General features: G+C 37.2%; 2 protein-coding genes across 4 annotated transcripts in view; one reads left to right on the top strand and one right to left on the bottom strand.

Annotated features, from left to right (window-relative positions):
• The window catches only part of SCLT1 (sodium channel and clathrin linker 1), a 28,891-nt gene extending 27,259 nt beyond the window's left edge, over positions 1 to 1,632 (bottom strand). For both annotated transcript variants that reach the window (XM_070949010.1, XM_070949012.1), the window contains exons 1-2: positions 1,490 to 1,632; positions 12 to 64 (exon numbers count right to left, since the gene is read on the bottom strand). In XM_070949010.1, coding sequence (XP_070805111.1) covers positions 12 to 64; positions 1,490 to 1,507 — 71 coding nt within the window. In that variant the 5' untranslated portion in view covers positions 1,508 to 1,632. The remainder of the gene's footprint in view (positions 1 to 11; positions 65 to 1,489) is intronic.
• Positions 1,633 to 2,198: 566 nt separating this feature from the next.
• CUNH4orf33 (chromosome unknown C4orf33 homolog) lies at positions 2,199 to 16,390 on the top strand. Of its 2 annotated transcripts, XM_070948700.1 has the most exons (7): positions 7,225 to 7,237; positions 8,092 to 8,142; positions 8,562 to 8,839; positions 10,795 to 10,855; positions 13,825 to 13,876; positions 13,977 to 14,176; positions 15,527 to 16,390. In XM_070948700.1, exons 3-7 carry the CDS (start codon positions 8,659 to 8,661, stop codon positions 15,624 to 15,626), a joined length of 594 nt encoding a protein of 197 aa, XP_070804801.1. In that variant the 5' UTR covers positions 7,225 to 7,237; positions 8,092 to 8,142; positions 8,562 to 8,658; the 3' UTR covers positions 15,627 to 16,390. The 2 variants fall into 2 exon arrangements, with proteins under 2 accessions (XP_070804800.1, XP_070804801.1); XM_070948699.1 differs by lacking the exons at positions 7,225 to 7,237; positions 8,092 to 8,142 and adding an exon at positions 2,199 to 2,401.
• Positions 16,391 to 16,688: the final 298 nt, after the last annotated feature.

The raw sequence follows: 16,688 nt of genomic DNA on the forward strand, positions 1-16,688 counted from the left end.
AATAGCTTTACCTTTGGTCTACCAGGATGTGCTCTGTTGTACTGTCATCTTCAAAGCCATTATTCTGAAAACAAACATTTTATTTTATTGAAATTTATCTTGTCATAAAAAAATATTTAAAAACCTCTAAAATTTAACTCTATAGATCTTCATATTTAAATCAAAGTATTCCCAATGTATTCTCTTATAAGGTGCATTGGCCATCTAAAATTTTAATTAATAAATAAAAATAAAATTCCATATGGATTCAAATTGAATTCAAAGAGCATAAACCTAGTTTTTCGTATCTTAGTCTGTTTTCACATTTATATATTATTTAAATTCTTTGATTATTCTCAGAAACTCAAAATAATGACTTTAATGGAATAGAGAGAAATATTTGCCAACTATATAACCTTATGATAAGCAAGAATGCAGCTAATTATTTATTTAGTATTTCATTTAAATGTTAAAGCTGAATGAAGGGTCATCAATTCCATTAAGGGCATTTCTATTGTTTTTCTTTCAGTGGCAATCAGTATCTTGTTTTGCTTTTATTTTATTTCATATCAGCTACTCCTTTTGATTACTGATAAACTAGCAACTAAATTTCATTTATGTTTTGTTTGGAGATGGATGAAAGAAAAGAAGAACTGATAGCTGGTAAAATTATAGGACTACTAGGTTTGGACTACAAAATCCAGATAATGACTAAAAGAAACAAGAAGATACAGAAAATTGTAGTCCTAAAACCATGCCGTTTACAGAAACATTTATGGGCGCATCAGGAGCAACAGAAGTGAAAAATAGTGAAAGACTCACAATATGTTAAAATAGACATATAAATGTTTATAACAAACAAAAGTACCATAATTTTCTTAAATTTGCATGTTTTAAAAAATTATCCTGAGATTTTGGCAGAATCGCTCAAATCTTACAGGAATCAGCGATACTGATTTACAATATTCTGTTGAAAGGTGCTGTTGATGTCATTAGTACAGCCACCATCACAAGAAACAGTATTTCTACTGTATATGACAAAGACTTGGTTTTTAATAATGCTCAAGCCTCAATCAGCTGTAGTGGAAGTGGCCAAATATAACTGTTTGGTAAACATAAATAAATAAATGTATTCAGGCACATTACATAAATAAGCTGCTTTATAGAACGTTCTCTTTTTCAAAAATGAAAATATAAGCACCTTGTAATAGTAGGTAAGCAAATTTAACTAAATGATTTGCAGGGTCCTTTATGTGATGCTTAGCATAGGTTAAACAGTACAACCAAAATAGAATCCAGAATTCATGAAACAAGGATATGAAAAAATGTACACCAATTTAATACCGTCTAATCATACTAACCCTCCCTTTACAGCCTCCATCAAATTACCAGTAATGCATCAAGAGATAACCTCCAGTCAAAAATAAAGGTTGATGATCCCTGATATCTAGTACCTAAATTATATAATACAATATAAATGCATTTTAATGAAGTTATATACAGAATTTACCTTGATATCTGTTGCCATTTTTGAATCTTATTAGAATTTCATATAAAGTTTCTAGGAAGCTGATTTGCTTTTCAGGAGCAGAAACACAAAATCTATGAAATAAAATAAATATAACCGGCAAGCACAGTTTATAATTGCTTTGGACTTTACTTCTAAATCTTAAATTCTTAGGAAGAAATGCACAACAGGCTGAACAGCTTCTACAAAGCCTGCAACAATGCTGTTCAACTTCAGAGCTGTAATCCTGATGTTATCGATGTCAATAACAAAAAAAAAAAAAAAAAAAAAGGGAAAAAAATCAATCAGATATTTGAAAAGTCTATTTCTTATTCAGTCTTAATTATATCAAGTTTTTTATCTTCGGATAGAAAAATTAAGATCGAATGCTAATTAAAAAAAACGGGAACGTAAAACTGACTCTGGCGGGGAATGGGGGAGACCCGCTGCGCTCGCCTCGGGCGTGGGGGGGGGGGGAGGCGAGGCGAGGCGAGCCTTTTGTCCCTGGCGCGCTGGGTTTCCGCGGGGCTTCCGGGCGACTGCCGCCCGCTTGCCTTCCCCCAGCCTCGGGTCCCGCATCCAGCACCGCTTCCGAGCCGGCCCGGCCAGCGGTCGGTTGTCTGGGGAAACGCTGAGCTGGGGCCGCTCCGCTGCAGTGCGCATGTGCAGCCACGGGACATCAGCCCGCCCTCCCGGAACGCCGCCACTCCCGCCACTCCGCTTTCTTCCTTATACCTCCGCCGCCGCTGCTCTGGAGCTCGCCTTTTTATAATTCTTCCTATTATTAGGGATAGAGAGACTATCCCTAATTATAGTTGTGAGAATCGTAATATGTTACCAGTTGTCATTGGAGAATCTGACTCCGAAAACTCACTTCTGATGGCCAACATCTAAATCACCTACAAGATTCCACAGGTAGGATATGTATGTACACAAGAAAGTTTAATATCCTACTTCACACTCTTTCTTAGCCCTTTCTAAGGCTTCACAAAACCAAGAAAAAGAATATAGAAAAAAAGGATTTACAATCAGTTGCCGGGGACCTGATTGATTATCTAAAATTCCTTTTATAGCTATTAAAATTCTCTTTATGGTTTATGTACAAAAATGGGAAATTCTAAACAGATTTCTAAAGAGGTTCATATACATGTATGGCAAATATTAGAAAATACAAATAACACGTGTACATATATGTTTTTAAAAAACAAATAAATACAAACCTGTTAAGGTTTGTTTTGGTTCCTCATATTACATTTACTCTGTAGTTTTCAAATGCATTAAATATGTAACCGACCCTTCAAAAAGTTCAAGTCAGATTTTTCCCCCAAATGAATATTCATTTTGTTGTGTGCCTCCAGAAAACTAAAACTAAACATTAGTTATCGAATGCTTTATGATAGAAATGAAACAAAACAGAGAGAGTTGTACTTTTTTCTTCCCACGAAGGTAGAGAACTCGAATTGTAAGCAGTTATAAAATAACACCCACACACACCACATTCATGGGAAGAAAAAAATAAAACCAAGCAACATAAAAATGCTTCACCATTATTGTATTTGATTAAATAGTCAAGCTAAGACATAGAAAACCGTCACAAATTTATACGGTAGAAGCACTCCAGTTCAAATCACCTTTTAACTCTATTTCTTTTTTAAATATCCAAAACAAAATAAAATATCTGTACTGTAACTAACTTACTAAGAAAGTAGAAATGTCTACTTTTGTATGTACAACAATATAACTTAGTTAAATGATATATAGATACGTAGGAACTTTAATTTGTAGAATTCTATAGGAGAATTTATAAAATAAATAAATTGTTTACCCGATTGTTTTTTTTAAAAAAATGCTTCTTTTTAAATGAGGTTGCTTATGGCTTTTTTTGCTATAGCTTTGCTGGCTGGGGAATTCTGGGAGTTGAAATCCTCCAGGCTTAAAGTTGCTAAGGCTTGCTTAGACCCCTGCTTAGACCCTCCTTCCTCCCAAATGAATAAGGAATTAAACTTAATGTAATTTCATATTTAAAGATAGGTAAAAATCAGATCCCTTACCTGGAATTAATCTCAGTTGAATTCCAGCGGCGAGAGTAGATGCAAGAGAACTGGGCTGGGACTCCTTTATCCAGAAGGGCTATTTTTGCATTGGCACCGTTTGCTCTAAAGGAAACCTACCCATGGTGAATGGGGTTATGCGTGGCAATAAGCTTTAACTAGACAAGAACGCATTTAGGGGCGGGGGAGAAAAAAGAGATGGTGTATTGTGTTGGCTGCAGAGGGCGTCACCCCTAGGTTGGTAGCTTGCCTTTAGCTAATTCTCTCTCAGAAGTGAGACGGAAAGGAAAAGGAGAAACTTGCTGAGCGGAAGGTGGACTGTTTAAAGCCCATCAGCGCAGGCACAAAGACGAAACCATCCAACAAATCTGGGAATAGCTGCGGGTTTCACTTTAAGGAACGTCACCTCCCTCCCCTCCAATCACCGCCTTTCCCCCAGGAGAGCGGCACGCGCCGCTTAAATCGCTTGTCCCCAACGCCGCCGGCTTCTTAACGACCGACTTGGCTTGTAAAAAGGTTTTTTTTAAAAAAAAAAAAAAAAAAAAACGGTGGGCGGGGAGATTGTGCACGGTGTCGTCAGGTGGGAAAAAAAGAACACAAAACCCCCGCCAATCGAATTCTAGTTGAGCTTGCGCGAGAGCTCTTTGCCATTGGTTTAAAAACGGTCACATGTTTCGTGCCTTCTTTTTCCTTTGCACGGAAACGCTGCTGGGTAAAAGTAACGGGGTGATGAGCGCAAGTGCGGTCGCTCCCTTTGAGTGGTGTGGTTTTGGTTAGGGAAGTTTGGATTACCAGCAGGAGGGAGATCAGATTGTAAACTTCCGTTCCTAGCCTTGGGAATACGGGTGTTCCTAAACTCAAGGGAGCTTTCTTTGAGTAGCTATAGCTCAGGGGTCTCCAAACTTGGCAACTTTAAGACTTGTGGACTTCAACTCCCAGAATTCCTCAGCCAGCAAAGCTGGCTGAAGAATTCTGGGAGTTGAAGTCCACAAGCTTTCATTCTGGGAGTTAAAGTCCACAAGCTTTGCTGGCTGAGGAATTCTGGGAGTTGAAGTCCACAAGTCTTAAAAGTTCCCAAGTTTGGAGACCCCCGAGCTACAGTATAGGTTCTCCTGCTTGACCAGGGGGCTGGACTAGAAGATCTCCAAGGTTCCTTCCAGCTCATTTATTCTAAAGTTATAAAAGCTCCACTCAATGCTGGTCATGGGTGGATTTTCTTTTAGGATTTGTCTTTAGTTTTTGAAATATCCCCATTCCCATGCTCTCTCCTTGCAGAATTACTGGTTTTGAATAGTTGGTTTGGCGAGCAAAAATTTAACCATTGAAACCACGTAAGCATTTAAAGGCATTTCGTGCAAAATAATTGGCAATCTGAAGGAGATAAGATTATATTGTATACCTTTGTGGATGTATGTGTGTATATGTGCACACATAAACTTTGTGGCAGTGTTAACAATGACCAGAGCACTTCTTGATAAACATAACCAATAAGAAACTTGGCCAATAAGATTAAGCCAAGTATGAGCAATTATCTGTCTATGGATGCTAAAAAAAAAGACACCAGAGTTTTTTGCTGTTTTTGGATGAGGAATGGATAAAAACAGTAGTATATGTAGCAGGGGGGAGAAGGGAATAAAAGGAGGGGCTTGGCTGGAGGGAAGAAAAAAAAAAGAGGGAAGGTGAGGAGGAGGAAGGATGCCAGGGGGGAGAGGAGGCAGAAGAGGACAGGATAGCAGAGGCTTCTGTGGGTCAAGCCTGAGAAAATAAGGGGATAGGATAGCAGAGGCTTCTGTGGGCCAAGCCTGAGGGAAATAAGGGTAGCAGAGACTTCTGTGGGCCAAGCCTGAGGGAAATAAGGGGACAGGATAGCAGAGGCTTCTGTGGGCCAAACTTTATACTCAGACCCAGTCTGGAATCTGCTAAAGATTCTGGCTGCAGGGAACACCTGAAGGTATCATGAGCTCATAAAGAGAGTTAGAGCAACAGAGGTGGTGGAGGGAGTCAAAGAGGTCACAGCTGATCTGTTACCCGAATGTCCTCCAGGTGCATGAGTGGTAGCTGTTACTTCCAGAAAAACATAGGGAAGTAGTACTGATTGCAGTACATGATGATGAGCATCTGGGGCCCGAGAGGACCTTCAAGTTTGCGAGAGATCGGTTCTTCTGGCCTTGTATGAAGAAAGCGGTTGAGGACTACTGTAAATCCTGCCTGCATTGTATCCAGCAAATGAACCTACCCTCCAAGGCTGCATCGATGGGTCACCTGCAAAGTTATGGACCCATGGATCTAGTTTATGTCGACTTCTTGTGTCTGGAACCTGAATGTATTGGTTGTGACTGATCATTTCACTCGCTATGCACAGGCCTTCCCAACAAAAGATCAGCGTGCCACTACGGTAGCCAAGATACTTGTAGAAAAGTTTTTTGTAACTATGGGCTACCTCAGCACATACATTCTGACCAAGGCAGAGATTTCGAGAGCAAACTTGTCAAACAATTGCTGGATATACTGGACACTCAAGTTGCGCACCACTCCCTACCACCCACAAGGAGACCCACAGCCTGAGAGGTTCAATCGTACTCTTCTTGACATGACTGCAGAAAAGAAGCAACACTGGACACAACACATTTCTACTGTTGTATATGCATATAACAGCATGGAAAATGATACTACTGGGTACTCTCCATATCGACTGATTTTTGGCAGGGAGGCTCGACTGCCAGTAGATACAGTGTTTGGCATCTCTATGGATGAAACCTCACTTCACACCGCACTATGTGGACCTGTTGAGGAGGAATCTGAAAAGGGCATATGAGAAGGCTCAAACCATTTCAGAGGCCCGAAAACAGAAACGAGGAACTATGACCTGAAGATGAGAATTCAAGATTTGCAACCTGGTGATTGGGTATTATTGCGAAATCTGGGCATTTCTGGAAACAATAAACAGGCAGACATGGAGCTCCCAGCCATACATTGTCGGTGAGAAGCTATCTGGATCGCCAGTATACCAGATTCAACCAGAAGGGAGTTTAGGGCTTCTGAAAGTGTGGTACTGAAATCATCTATTGCCTCTGAATGAGGCAATACGAGCATCTTGGCCGCCTGATCCACAGGAGACTGAACCCTGTCTGATAAGGAAGAGACCAGTGACTCGAGCAAAGCCTGCTCCATCCACAGAAAGAGGAGAGGAGGATGGTGATGAGGAAGAGGACTGTATGAACTGATTGTGGTCACCGGAGTACATTGTAACAGCCACCTCCTCATTGGGCACTGAGATGGGTCCCAAGCAGCTCAGGACAGATGCCCCTTAGTTTGTACCTCAATCTCAAGAACAGAGAGAAGTTTTTGGAGAACCAGAGTGGAAGACTGATGAACATTCCAAGTAGCTGCCAGAACTGGAGAGAATGCTGCCAAATCCAACGGTTCCTAGGCTGGAGGGACTTCTGGGGAAAGACTCAATACTCTCACATGCCTTGCAACAGCCAGAACCAGAGAATGTGCTTCCATCCCTGGAGACATTTGGGTGCTAGAAGTCTCCAGAGGATGATTCACTCATCCCAGCTGAGCCCAAAGAACAGACTGAAAGAGTGATACATCACCTTAGAAGACTGACATATGATGTTCTGGGCCACAGCATGGATGAGGCAGTACTCACTGCTAGATGAAATCCTAATCCATCCCCTGACACTCCAGACTCTTAGTAAGCACTTAATTCTTTGGTCCTCCATTCCTTGGGAGACCAAAGAATTTTTGGGAGGGGGGAGTGTGTAGCAGGGGGGGAAATGGAATAAAAGGAGGTTTGGCAGGAAGGGGAGGAGATAGAGGGAATGCAAGAGAAGGAAGGAGCGGTTTGGCTGGAGGGAAGAAAAAAAAGTGGAAAGGTGAGGAGGAGGAAGGGATGCCATGGGGGAGTGGAGGCATAAGAGGATAGGATAGCAGAGGCTTCTGTGGGGCAAGCCTGAGGGAGATAAGGGGATAGGATAGCAGAGGCTCCAACAATCTAAGTCATGCAAAACACCAATTTTTGATAAGGATAAACGAAGTGATGTGACAATTGTTGAGGTTCATGCTACCTTGAAAGTTGTAAACAGCAACATGTACTGCAGTTGTGTACCTGTTCTGACTAATGCCCTTAAAAACAACAGTATACTTTATTGTTTACATGATAGGCTCTATTATCACTATTTTTAAATCCAAATTAAAGATTCTATTTGTGCCTTCCTAATTATTGGCAAGTCACCAGATCAAATAAAGGGTAATTTGTTTTCTCTGGCAAATTTCCTTCTTATCAATTTTAAAACAATCTTGCACTTTTGTTCAGATGATGTTCAGCACTTGTTCAGCATTAATATAGAAATATTAACAATGTGGAAAAAAAGCTGATTTACATACTTATATGTTGTGATCACTGTGGACACCCTGTGGTGAAAACAGGTTGAAACAGGTACCAAAATTAGGAGAAAAAGCGTGAAATTCCTGGAAGACATTTTATATGCAAAGTATCAATATAAACTTGCATGTATCTAATGTTTTGCTGCTCCCATGTATTTTTAGAGTGTGTGAACAATGGTAGAATATCCTATGATGAGTAGTTAAGATGTACAGGTGAGTAATAAGCCAATATAGGTACTATGATGTAGGTATAGGTATAGTTTTAATTTTCACTTGCATTAAGATAATTTGTTATTTTGATTTTAGATGGGCAGCATATTTCTTCTGTTTTTATGTTTTCAAGGCATAGTCCAAGATAATTAAGCATAAGAAGCTGTCATCAACTTTTAGACAGAAATGTATATGCCATGTGTTGCTAACATTGGTCTTCAAAAACTTGAGGAAATCATGGTAATGTTTTAAAAGCTATAAGACCTACTAATATATTGAATATGTTTGAAAGTCATATACAGGGGTGGGATTCTGCCGGTTTGGACAAACTGATAGCTCCGACAATCAGCTGGGAGCGAACCGGTTTGCTCCAACGATTAGATGGGCCCACCCGCGCTATTTTTCTACCTTTATCTTTTCAGCCAATTAGCACAGCAGAGCGGATTGCTGCGCGCTTCAGCTGTGTTACTCCCCCGAAGAAACGTGGAAGTGAAGATTTCTTTAAATTGCACAACTTAGATGGAGTTGAAAATTGAACATACATGGAACAGCCTTCCGGTGGCCCATGATCCAGTAATAATCAATCTGAGTCCAGAAAATGCTGGAATACTGATGGAATTGAATGCCCCATTTTTCAATGATCCTCCAGCTCCTCCTGGTGAACCAGGAAAACCATTCAATGGATTATGGGACTATGAGGGTAAATAAACGTTATTTTATTAGGACTTAAAATCTTGACTATTCTGATAGCAATTCTTGCCTAGAGGTTCATTCCCTCCCCTTTTTATAAGTACACACTGTAGAAAAAGGCTGATGTGCCAAGTATTCCTATTTCAGTGCCTACAAGCTATTTTGTTTTCAGCATTTCTTTGCTACTGGATTAATTATATAAGAATTTACATTTTTTATAGAGGTCAAACCCTGAATTTAGCTTGAGAGACACAATATGCATTTATTTTAAATAAATTCTACTGATAGTCCTATTGCTTTTTCCTATGAACAGTATAAACTATAATGTCTAACCATAAGCTATGGCAGCAATTAAAGTCTTACACTTCTTTCAGAACATAAATAGTCAGGTACCATAATCAAATACAAAGTGGCTAAGTAGTTCTAGCAAGAAGACTTAATTTTTTTGGTGAATCAATTTTCAGACTTTTCATAAACACTTGTCAGGGTTAAAGTTAGAGTTTGTATTCAGCTCTTTCATATGATGAAACTCTGCTGTTTGCATAGCACTTCTACACTTCTGTCTGTTTTTAAGCAAACCACTCTGCTATTTGAAGCCTGCCATCTTTCATACTAGATAAATGAATTTGCAGAAATACTTGATCAAAATAAGTTTTATGTTATTAATGAGACCTCCAACTGCTCAGCATGTTGCTGGCTTTTTTAGTTTACTGATTTTCATACTGGTGTCAAAAGTTTTTAAACGTTTTGATAAATCTAGTATCTTAAATATTTGCATATTCATATACAAATCTGCAAATATCAGGCTGTTAGAAGTTTAATGCAAATTAATTTTGTTGTAAGTCATATATTACTACTTAGACAGGCTTTTCTGATCTTATCAAGATAACATTACCCTCTTGAAGTAAGTTTCATAAATTAGCCAATTATCTGTCTTCATTATCACTCCCCTTACTTCATTATGACTGTTCAAATTAATTAGTATTTGAAATGTTTTTCCTGAACAAAAATATTACTGTGAAATGAAACTGATGTGTTTAATTGGCTTTGATTTTTCCATTTGATGTTTCTCTAATGCCACTGAAATTGAATTGTTTTATCCTGAACATAAGGTTTTTCGCTTTACACCACTGTTTTACAAAAAAGAAATATATTAAAGGAATATGCAACCAGTTCAGCATGTACATGTACATTTAAAAAAAATGCTTATCAGTTGAAGACAAAACTTAGCTAGTGCATTTTATGAGTTCTAAATGTGTTGAGACATTTATTTCCAGAACAACTTTGAATATGGATTTAAAAGTTAACAGCGTATGAGTGCCAAGTGGGAGTTTGCATGAAGAAGTTGCACATTGTGAAAGAAATATCTTGGAGAAACCATTTGGATAGACCTGTCTTTAATTTTTCACCCTAATTGCATTAAAATGCAGTATTATGATTTCTAAGTAGTTATTTTTCAGACATGTATTTAGTCCATTAAGTCTGAACTTCTGTCATAGTTTTGTCAAAATTTGTCATAGTTTTAAAGCAATGGTGGCTGTAATAAAGCATTTCCAATGCTTCTGATAGAAACCTATACAGTTAGCTTAGATTCTGAATAATGCTAGTAGGTTTCTGAAAAAGATTTTGTAATCTTTTGCATCTTTTTGTATGTTTATGTATGCGTGCCTTTGAGTCAGTGTTGACTCTTGGAGAATCTTGAAAAATTTTGAAAGTGTTTGCTGTTGCCTTCTCTCCTAGAACTGAGAGACGGTCACTGACACAAATTTACCCAGTTGGGTTCATGCCTAAGGCAGGACTAGAAATTAGACTCTCCCAGTTTTTAACTACTACACCAGACTAGCTCTCACCTTTGCATCATTAGGATAGATAAAATAAGACTGCAGTTATGGATGTTGTATTTAATGTTCTTTGTGGCTATATGAAATACACAAAGTAAAATAAACAATTGTTATGTGGTTTTAGTTGTAGAAGCCTTCTTCTTGAATTACCAAACTCAGCAGTACCTAGAAGTAGAGCTCTGCCCGTAAGTAGATATTTTCAGATAATTTTTAAAATGTTCTATAGCAGTGGTTCTCAACCTGTGATCTGTGGACCCCTGGAAGGCTATGATGTCATCACAGGGGGTCCATGAAGGCTTGAAGAAATGTTACGATTTAGTGTTATGATCTTGAATTAAGTCTTGGTGGTCTGTGGCCACCTTCAAGCACCTTAACTCCTGCCAACTGCCTGGACAAGTTACTGCAGTTTTCTTGAGAAGATTTTGGAAGTAGTTTGTCCTTGCATCCTTCCTCAAGCTGAGAGAATGACTGGCTCAAGGACTCCCAAATGGTTTCATGCCTAAGGCAGATTAGAACTCATCATCTGCCAGCTTCTAGCCCATTTCCTGGTTTCGAGCCTAGTACTTTAACCACTATAACAAACTGGCTTATATTTTTGAAATTATATTTTAATTATGTTTTAATGTCCATAGTCGATTTAAGTGGCTGGCTTGGCTTGGGTTTTTCCCTCCCGTTTTGTCTTTAGTAGATTGGTGATGCAAATAAGGGAATGAATTGGTGGTAAAAGTTCATAAATGCCAGGAAGCTTTGTAGTTGCTTCCTGGTGTGGGAGGAGTCCACTCTAGCACTGCCTGCACCTTTTTGGGGTCCATCTCTATACCCTCGTGGGAAATGTAGTAGCCCAGATAGTCAATTTTACTCTGGTGGAATTTGCATCTTGGCAGCTTGGCATATAATTTGGCTGCTCAAAGCTTCTTGAGCACACCTCTGACTAGGTTTATACTGCCATAGTCTCAGTATAGATCAAAATGTCATTCAGGTAAACTAACACTCCCTTGTAGAGCTGTTCATGCAGCATTTTGTTTAATAGCTGCATGAACACAGCAGGGGCCCCTTGCAGTCCAAAAGGGAGGACCCAGAATTGGAAACATCCTAAGGGGGCAATTGAAAGCCATGTGTGAACATGATGGAAAATAGGGAAGGGGGAATGATAGGTAATAAAGAGGAGAGCAGCCCGGATCCAGTTTGTACCAGAATCTCAAGGCCAGGCATCCTGAGAAAATAATGTGGATTACCCCCAAACATCTCAGCATTCTTAAAACATTTTGGTGAGCTCTGATTTCCTGGAAACGGACTGGTCATGGGGAAATGGGAAATTCAAAGCTAGCCTGACTTTACTGCAGCCAACACCTTTAGTTAAAGAATCCTTTTTTAACCAGATGGAGTCAAGGGTCTTTCTTTCCCAAGGGATCACATTGGGGAAGAGCTGATATTAGATTTATGCAGCTGAAGAGGATCTAGTACTAGGAATTGCTGTCTAGGTTTTAAGGTATCACTCTTGGTACTATGTACTTGTTTGGAATTATTCTGTACCTTTTGAACAGTCTTGGGAAATACTTTGTGGTGGTGTTTCATAGCAAATAGAGAGCATAAAAATAAATGAACCCACAACCTACTTTTACAATGACCAACTTGAAAGCCAATTCCTATCCACGTTTTATAAAGTAACTGCTGCTTTTTACAGCTTGAATAAAAGAAGAGCAATGTTATTAGGGCAATGAAAAATAGCATATTAAAAGACTACAGATAATAATGCAATGCAGAATTATATAGTGATTAGAATGCATCTAAGAGGACAAGAGTCTTTGATATTTGGGCTTCCTGTAATTGAAGCATAAAATAAAAAGATGCTAATTCTTTTTGGTTTCTATGATTATCAGTTTTTTCATAATTATTCTTTTTGAGGTATGCCCCGAAAGCAAAAACAACAGCAACAGTAAAACTGTGATAAACTAATTACAATTCTGATAATCTATTTGAAACTAGTTTATCAGGATTTCATATTTTGAGGAAATCTGCACCCCATCAGACAATTGTATTATCATACAGGCTGCTTACAGTAGTAGCAAAATGATTCAAAATGATTTTATACCATACACAAATAGAACAAAGTGAGACAGGGTTTAAGACTACTACATTCTTAGTACCATACATAGACACGAAGAACATAAACTAGCCCATGTTATTTAAAGAATAGAGATGCATTCAGGTTGAATTCAATTTCAGATGATTATTTAGACAAAACTATTTTTCTTGGAAATAGTATAGAAATGTTTTGCCACTGTTTTCTTCTTTAAAGAAAAATTCCAAGTTTAACAATCAATCCTAGACACCCTAATACATGAGTGTCAAAGTTGCGGCATCACATTGCCGTCACATAACATATCATGATGTTTTTCCCTTCACAGAGCTGGGGTGGGTGTGGCATGCTTGTGACGCATCCGGCCTGTGGGCCGCCAGTTAGAGACCCCTGCCTAGTAATCTTCTCTCCAGGTACAGGTAGTCCTTGACTTACAACAGTTTGTTTAGTGACCATTCAAAGTTGCAACACCAGTGAAATATGTGACTTACGAGCATTGTTCACAGTTACGACCCTGTGATCAAAATTCAGGTGCTTGGTAACTGGTTCATATTTATGACCATTGTACTGTCCCAAGGTCATTGTGATCACTTTTGTGATTTTTATGACAAGCAAAGGGGAAGCCAGATTCACTTAACAACTGGATTACTAATTTATCAACTGCAATGATTCCCTTAACAACTATAGCAAGAAAGGTAATAAAATGGGACAAAATTCACTTAACAAATGTCTCACTTAATAACAGAAATTTTGAGCTCGTAAGTTGAAGACTACCTGTATTAATAGGACCTAACTCAGCTTAGTTTCTGAACCAAATGAGTTCAGGAATGGCTAATATGCAACTGTGTTTGTGTGTATCTCTAGCTCAGGATACGTATACATAATGGCTATACATTACAGGAAAATTTATTAAAAGTAGTCCTGTATCTTTAATGTTTACATATTCATTTATTAGCTGATGACTGCTATTTTGCATGTTGACAGCATTGCCTTCATGTAACAACTAATAAGTAGACTCTGGATGGAGATACAAAGCAAATATTTTTCTGTTATCTTTATATTATATTTTTATAGGCATGGCCAACATCTTGTATTGTTCCTTTGGGGCAGGCGCAATATCTGCAGAGTAAGTGAACCATTTGAGCTAATTTCCCTCTAAATATGTGAATGACTCTGAGAAGATGGTAAATCTGTTGTTTTAATTTTTTTTTTTTACTTTAACACAGAAAGAACTTCCTTTAAAATTTGAAGTTTCAAGAACAACTACCAAATGGAGGGGCCGTGCTCATTTGCCTTGGAATTATTTTCCTCCCAACACTGACAGATTTAATGCATTTGCAATTCATGGATCAGATGTGAACAGAACATATGAAGCTCTCTATCCTATTCCTCAAAATGAAGTTCACAATAACCAAAAACCTGATTTGTAAGTATATCTGGGATGCCATTTTTTTATATTATGATTATTGAAAGGCTAGTATAGGGAAGAGAATTTTACTGCCCTATATCCTAAGAATAAAGTTTTATAACTTTATTATATTTATACTCCACTTTTCGTACAAGATCTCAGATGGCATGCATAGCAACCTCCTATTTTCCAAACAAATAGTGAGAAGAGTTGGGTTCAAAGAGCAGATAGGGTCCAAAGTCATCCATTGACTTCTCTGAGACAGAGTTTGAGCTTTAGGCTGTCTATCAAACTGTAACCCTCAAACCACTATAGGTTTGAGAATAAATTTACCAAGAAAATGTAGATTAACTTTGGAATTGTTTCTATTTGTTTAGAATCTACCAATAGCCCATTTATTATTGAACATAATAATAAAACATCTGTCCCTTAAACCACTGATAGCAAAATCTACTTAAACTCGATTCTCCTGTTTCATATAATATACAGTATAAATATTGTTTAGCATATGTCAGATATATTTTTTCAAGTATATATTCAAATATATACATTTATGTAATGAAATAAAAATATTCATATATATCTTGTCTTTTATATACTTCACCTTCATTATTTTGCATCCTTTCTGGGGCCTGGAATTCAATAATATGCTGTATTCCATGCACATTGATATATCCTGAATGCCTATTGGTGGTTATCTAATTTTTACCCATCTCCAAATCCCTAATTAGTATCATATAGTCAGCTTTATGAAAATAAATTAATTTGTAGGTTTAGAAAACATTAGGTTAGCAATTTTTTCACAGCTCAGAAACCTCCTCAGAATAAGCATTTAGGTATGTGCTGAATGGGGCATTATTTTGCTTAGATAGTATCTTCAGAATAAACTGCTAGTGCTGCTTGCCTATCCCATCCGGTGCACATATATTTAACTGATTGGTTTACCTTAATTTGGCATAGTGGTCTATCTGAAAGTCTTACATATTTATAGAGAATACTGTATGTTCCCTAGCAAAAATAGAAAGATATAAAACAGTTTTTTTCAACCTTAGCAATGTTATAATGTTCGGATTTCAAAATTCAGAATTTGCAAGTCAGCCTCCCTGACTGGAGAATTCTGGGAGTTGGAATCTACACATCTTAATGTTGCTAAGGCCGAAAAACACTAGTATAAAGTGTGATATTTAAAACAGTTTGATAATATTTATATAGAAACAGCCAGCAAAGATGTGAACTTTGTTTCTTGAGTAAATGAGTTATCCTAGCATTCTAATGTAGTACAGAATTTTAATTATTCTTTGTAGCAATTCAATAGGAGGAGAAAGGATGAACATAGCTGTTAACTCTTTGCTTGCTTTATTCTTACAGCCATCGTCTGGAATATTTTAAAAAATTCAGTTTCAAACAATTAATGGGAGAAGATTGGAAACAGATTGAATCAGACTTGTGGGAATCATGTGTGAGATGAAAAATACAAGAATATCATAAAGATTTGGCTGAACAAACTTGTGGGCGGATCTTTCTTTTTAGGCCTTCAGGTAGCTTTCTTTTGAGGAAAAGGGACATTTATCAAATTGTTAGAAAAGAATTTGGAAAATATAACTGTTGCAAGATTATTGTATGGAAAAAATGGAAACACAATGAAAAACATTCAGAGGAAATTTGACGTATAAAATTAATTGAATGTACAGAAATGATGAAGCTGATTTGTCTGGTGAGAGAGAGAAAAAGAGAATAATCTTTTTGGAAACCTTATATGAATATTTTGCTGAAAGAAAAAAAAATAAATCAATGATTTCAGAATTTAAAAGGGACAAAGTGGATGATAAAAATATTAATATGATAATTACTTGATAGAAATGCAGATGGATATTTGTATTTGTTATCTTATTTCATTTCCTGAAATTTTCTCTTTTCATTACTATCTTGTTTGTTCTGCATACTTTTTACTTTTGCTATATTGAGATAAATATGTTCGTATGTGAGCATATGCATACATGGACACTCAATACAGCTACTTTATTTCTTTTAAACTTTTATAAAGATGACAAATTAAGCGACTATGGAAGACAGAGGTGAATCACTTTAGTTACTACATAAAAATGAAGCAGGGGCATTAACCCCCAGTTCTAATGCAGATTAAGATAGATTATTGGACACAGTTGGATATAGTTCTTTTACAGTACTAGAAAGTCTATAGTGGATTAAATGAAAGAGTCTTGGCATCAGGGAAAATTTATAGATATTAATTAATCAAATTAATCAAATATGGTTATAAAAAAATATAAACTGTGTGTCTGTATATCTTTATAATATAATTATCAGTACCTGGAATCGTGTAAAAGTTTTGCTTCCTTTCATCTTTGCATTTATTTAAATAAAATCATAACAGTTTATACTCTATTAATAGAGTTTTTATTTATGGTGTGAAAACATGCCAATTGAATTTAGTAGACTTAGTCACAATATCTGCCTTTAACCTTTATATAAAAGTGGCCAAGTTTATTTTTCTTTATTTCTACAATTTATA

Source organism: Pituophis catenifer, unplaced genomic scaffold (genome assembly GCF_029215685.1).
Source record: "Pituophis catenifer annectens isolate HBS135680 unplaced genomic scaffold, rPitCat1.0.hap2 SCAF_8, whole genome shotgun sequence".
NCBI classification, from domain to species: domain Eukaryota; kingdom Metazoa; phylum Chordata; class Lepidosauria; order Squamata; family Colubridae; genus Pituophis; species Pituophis catenifer.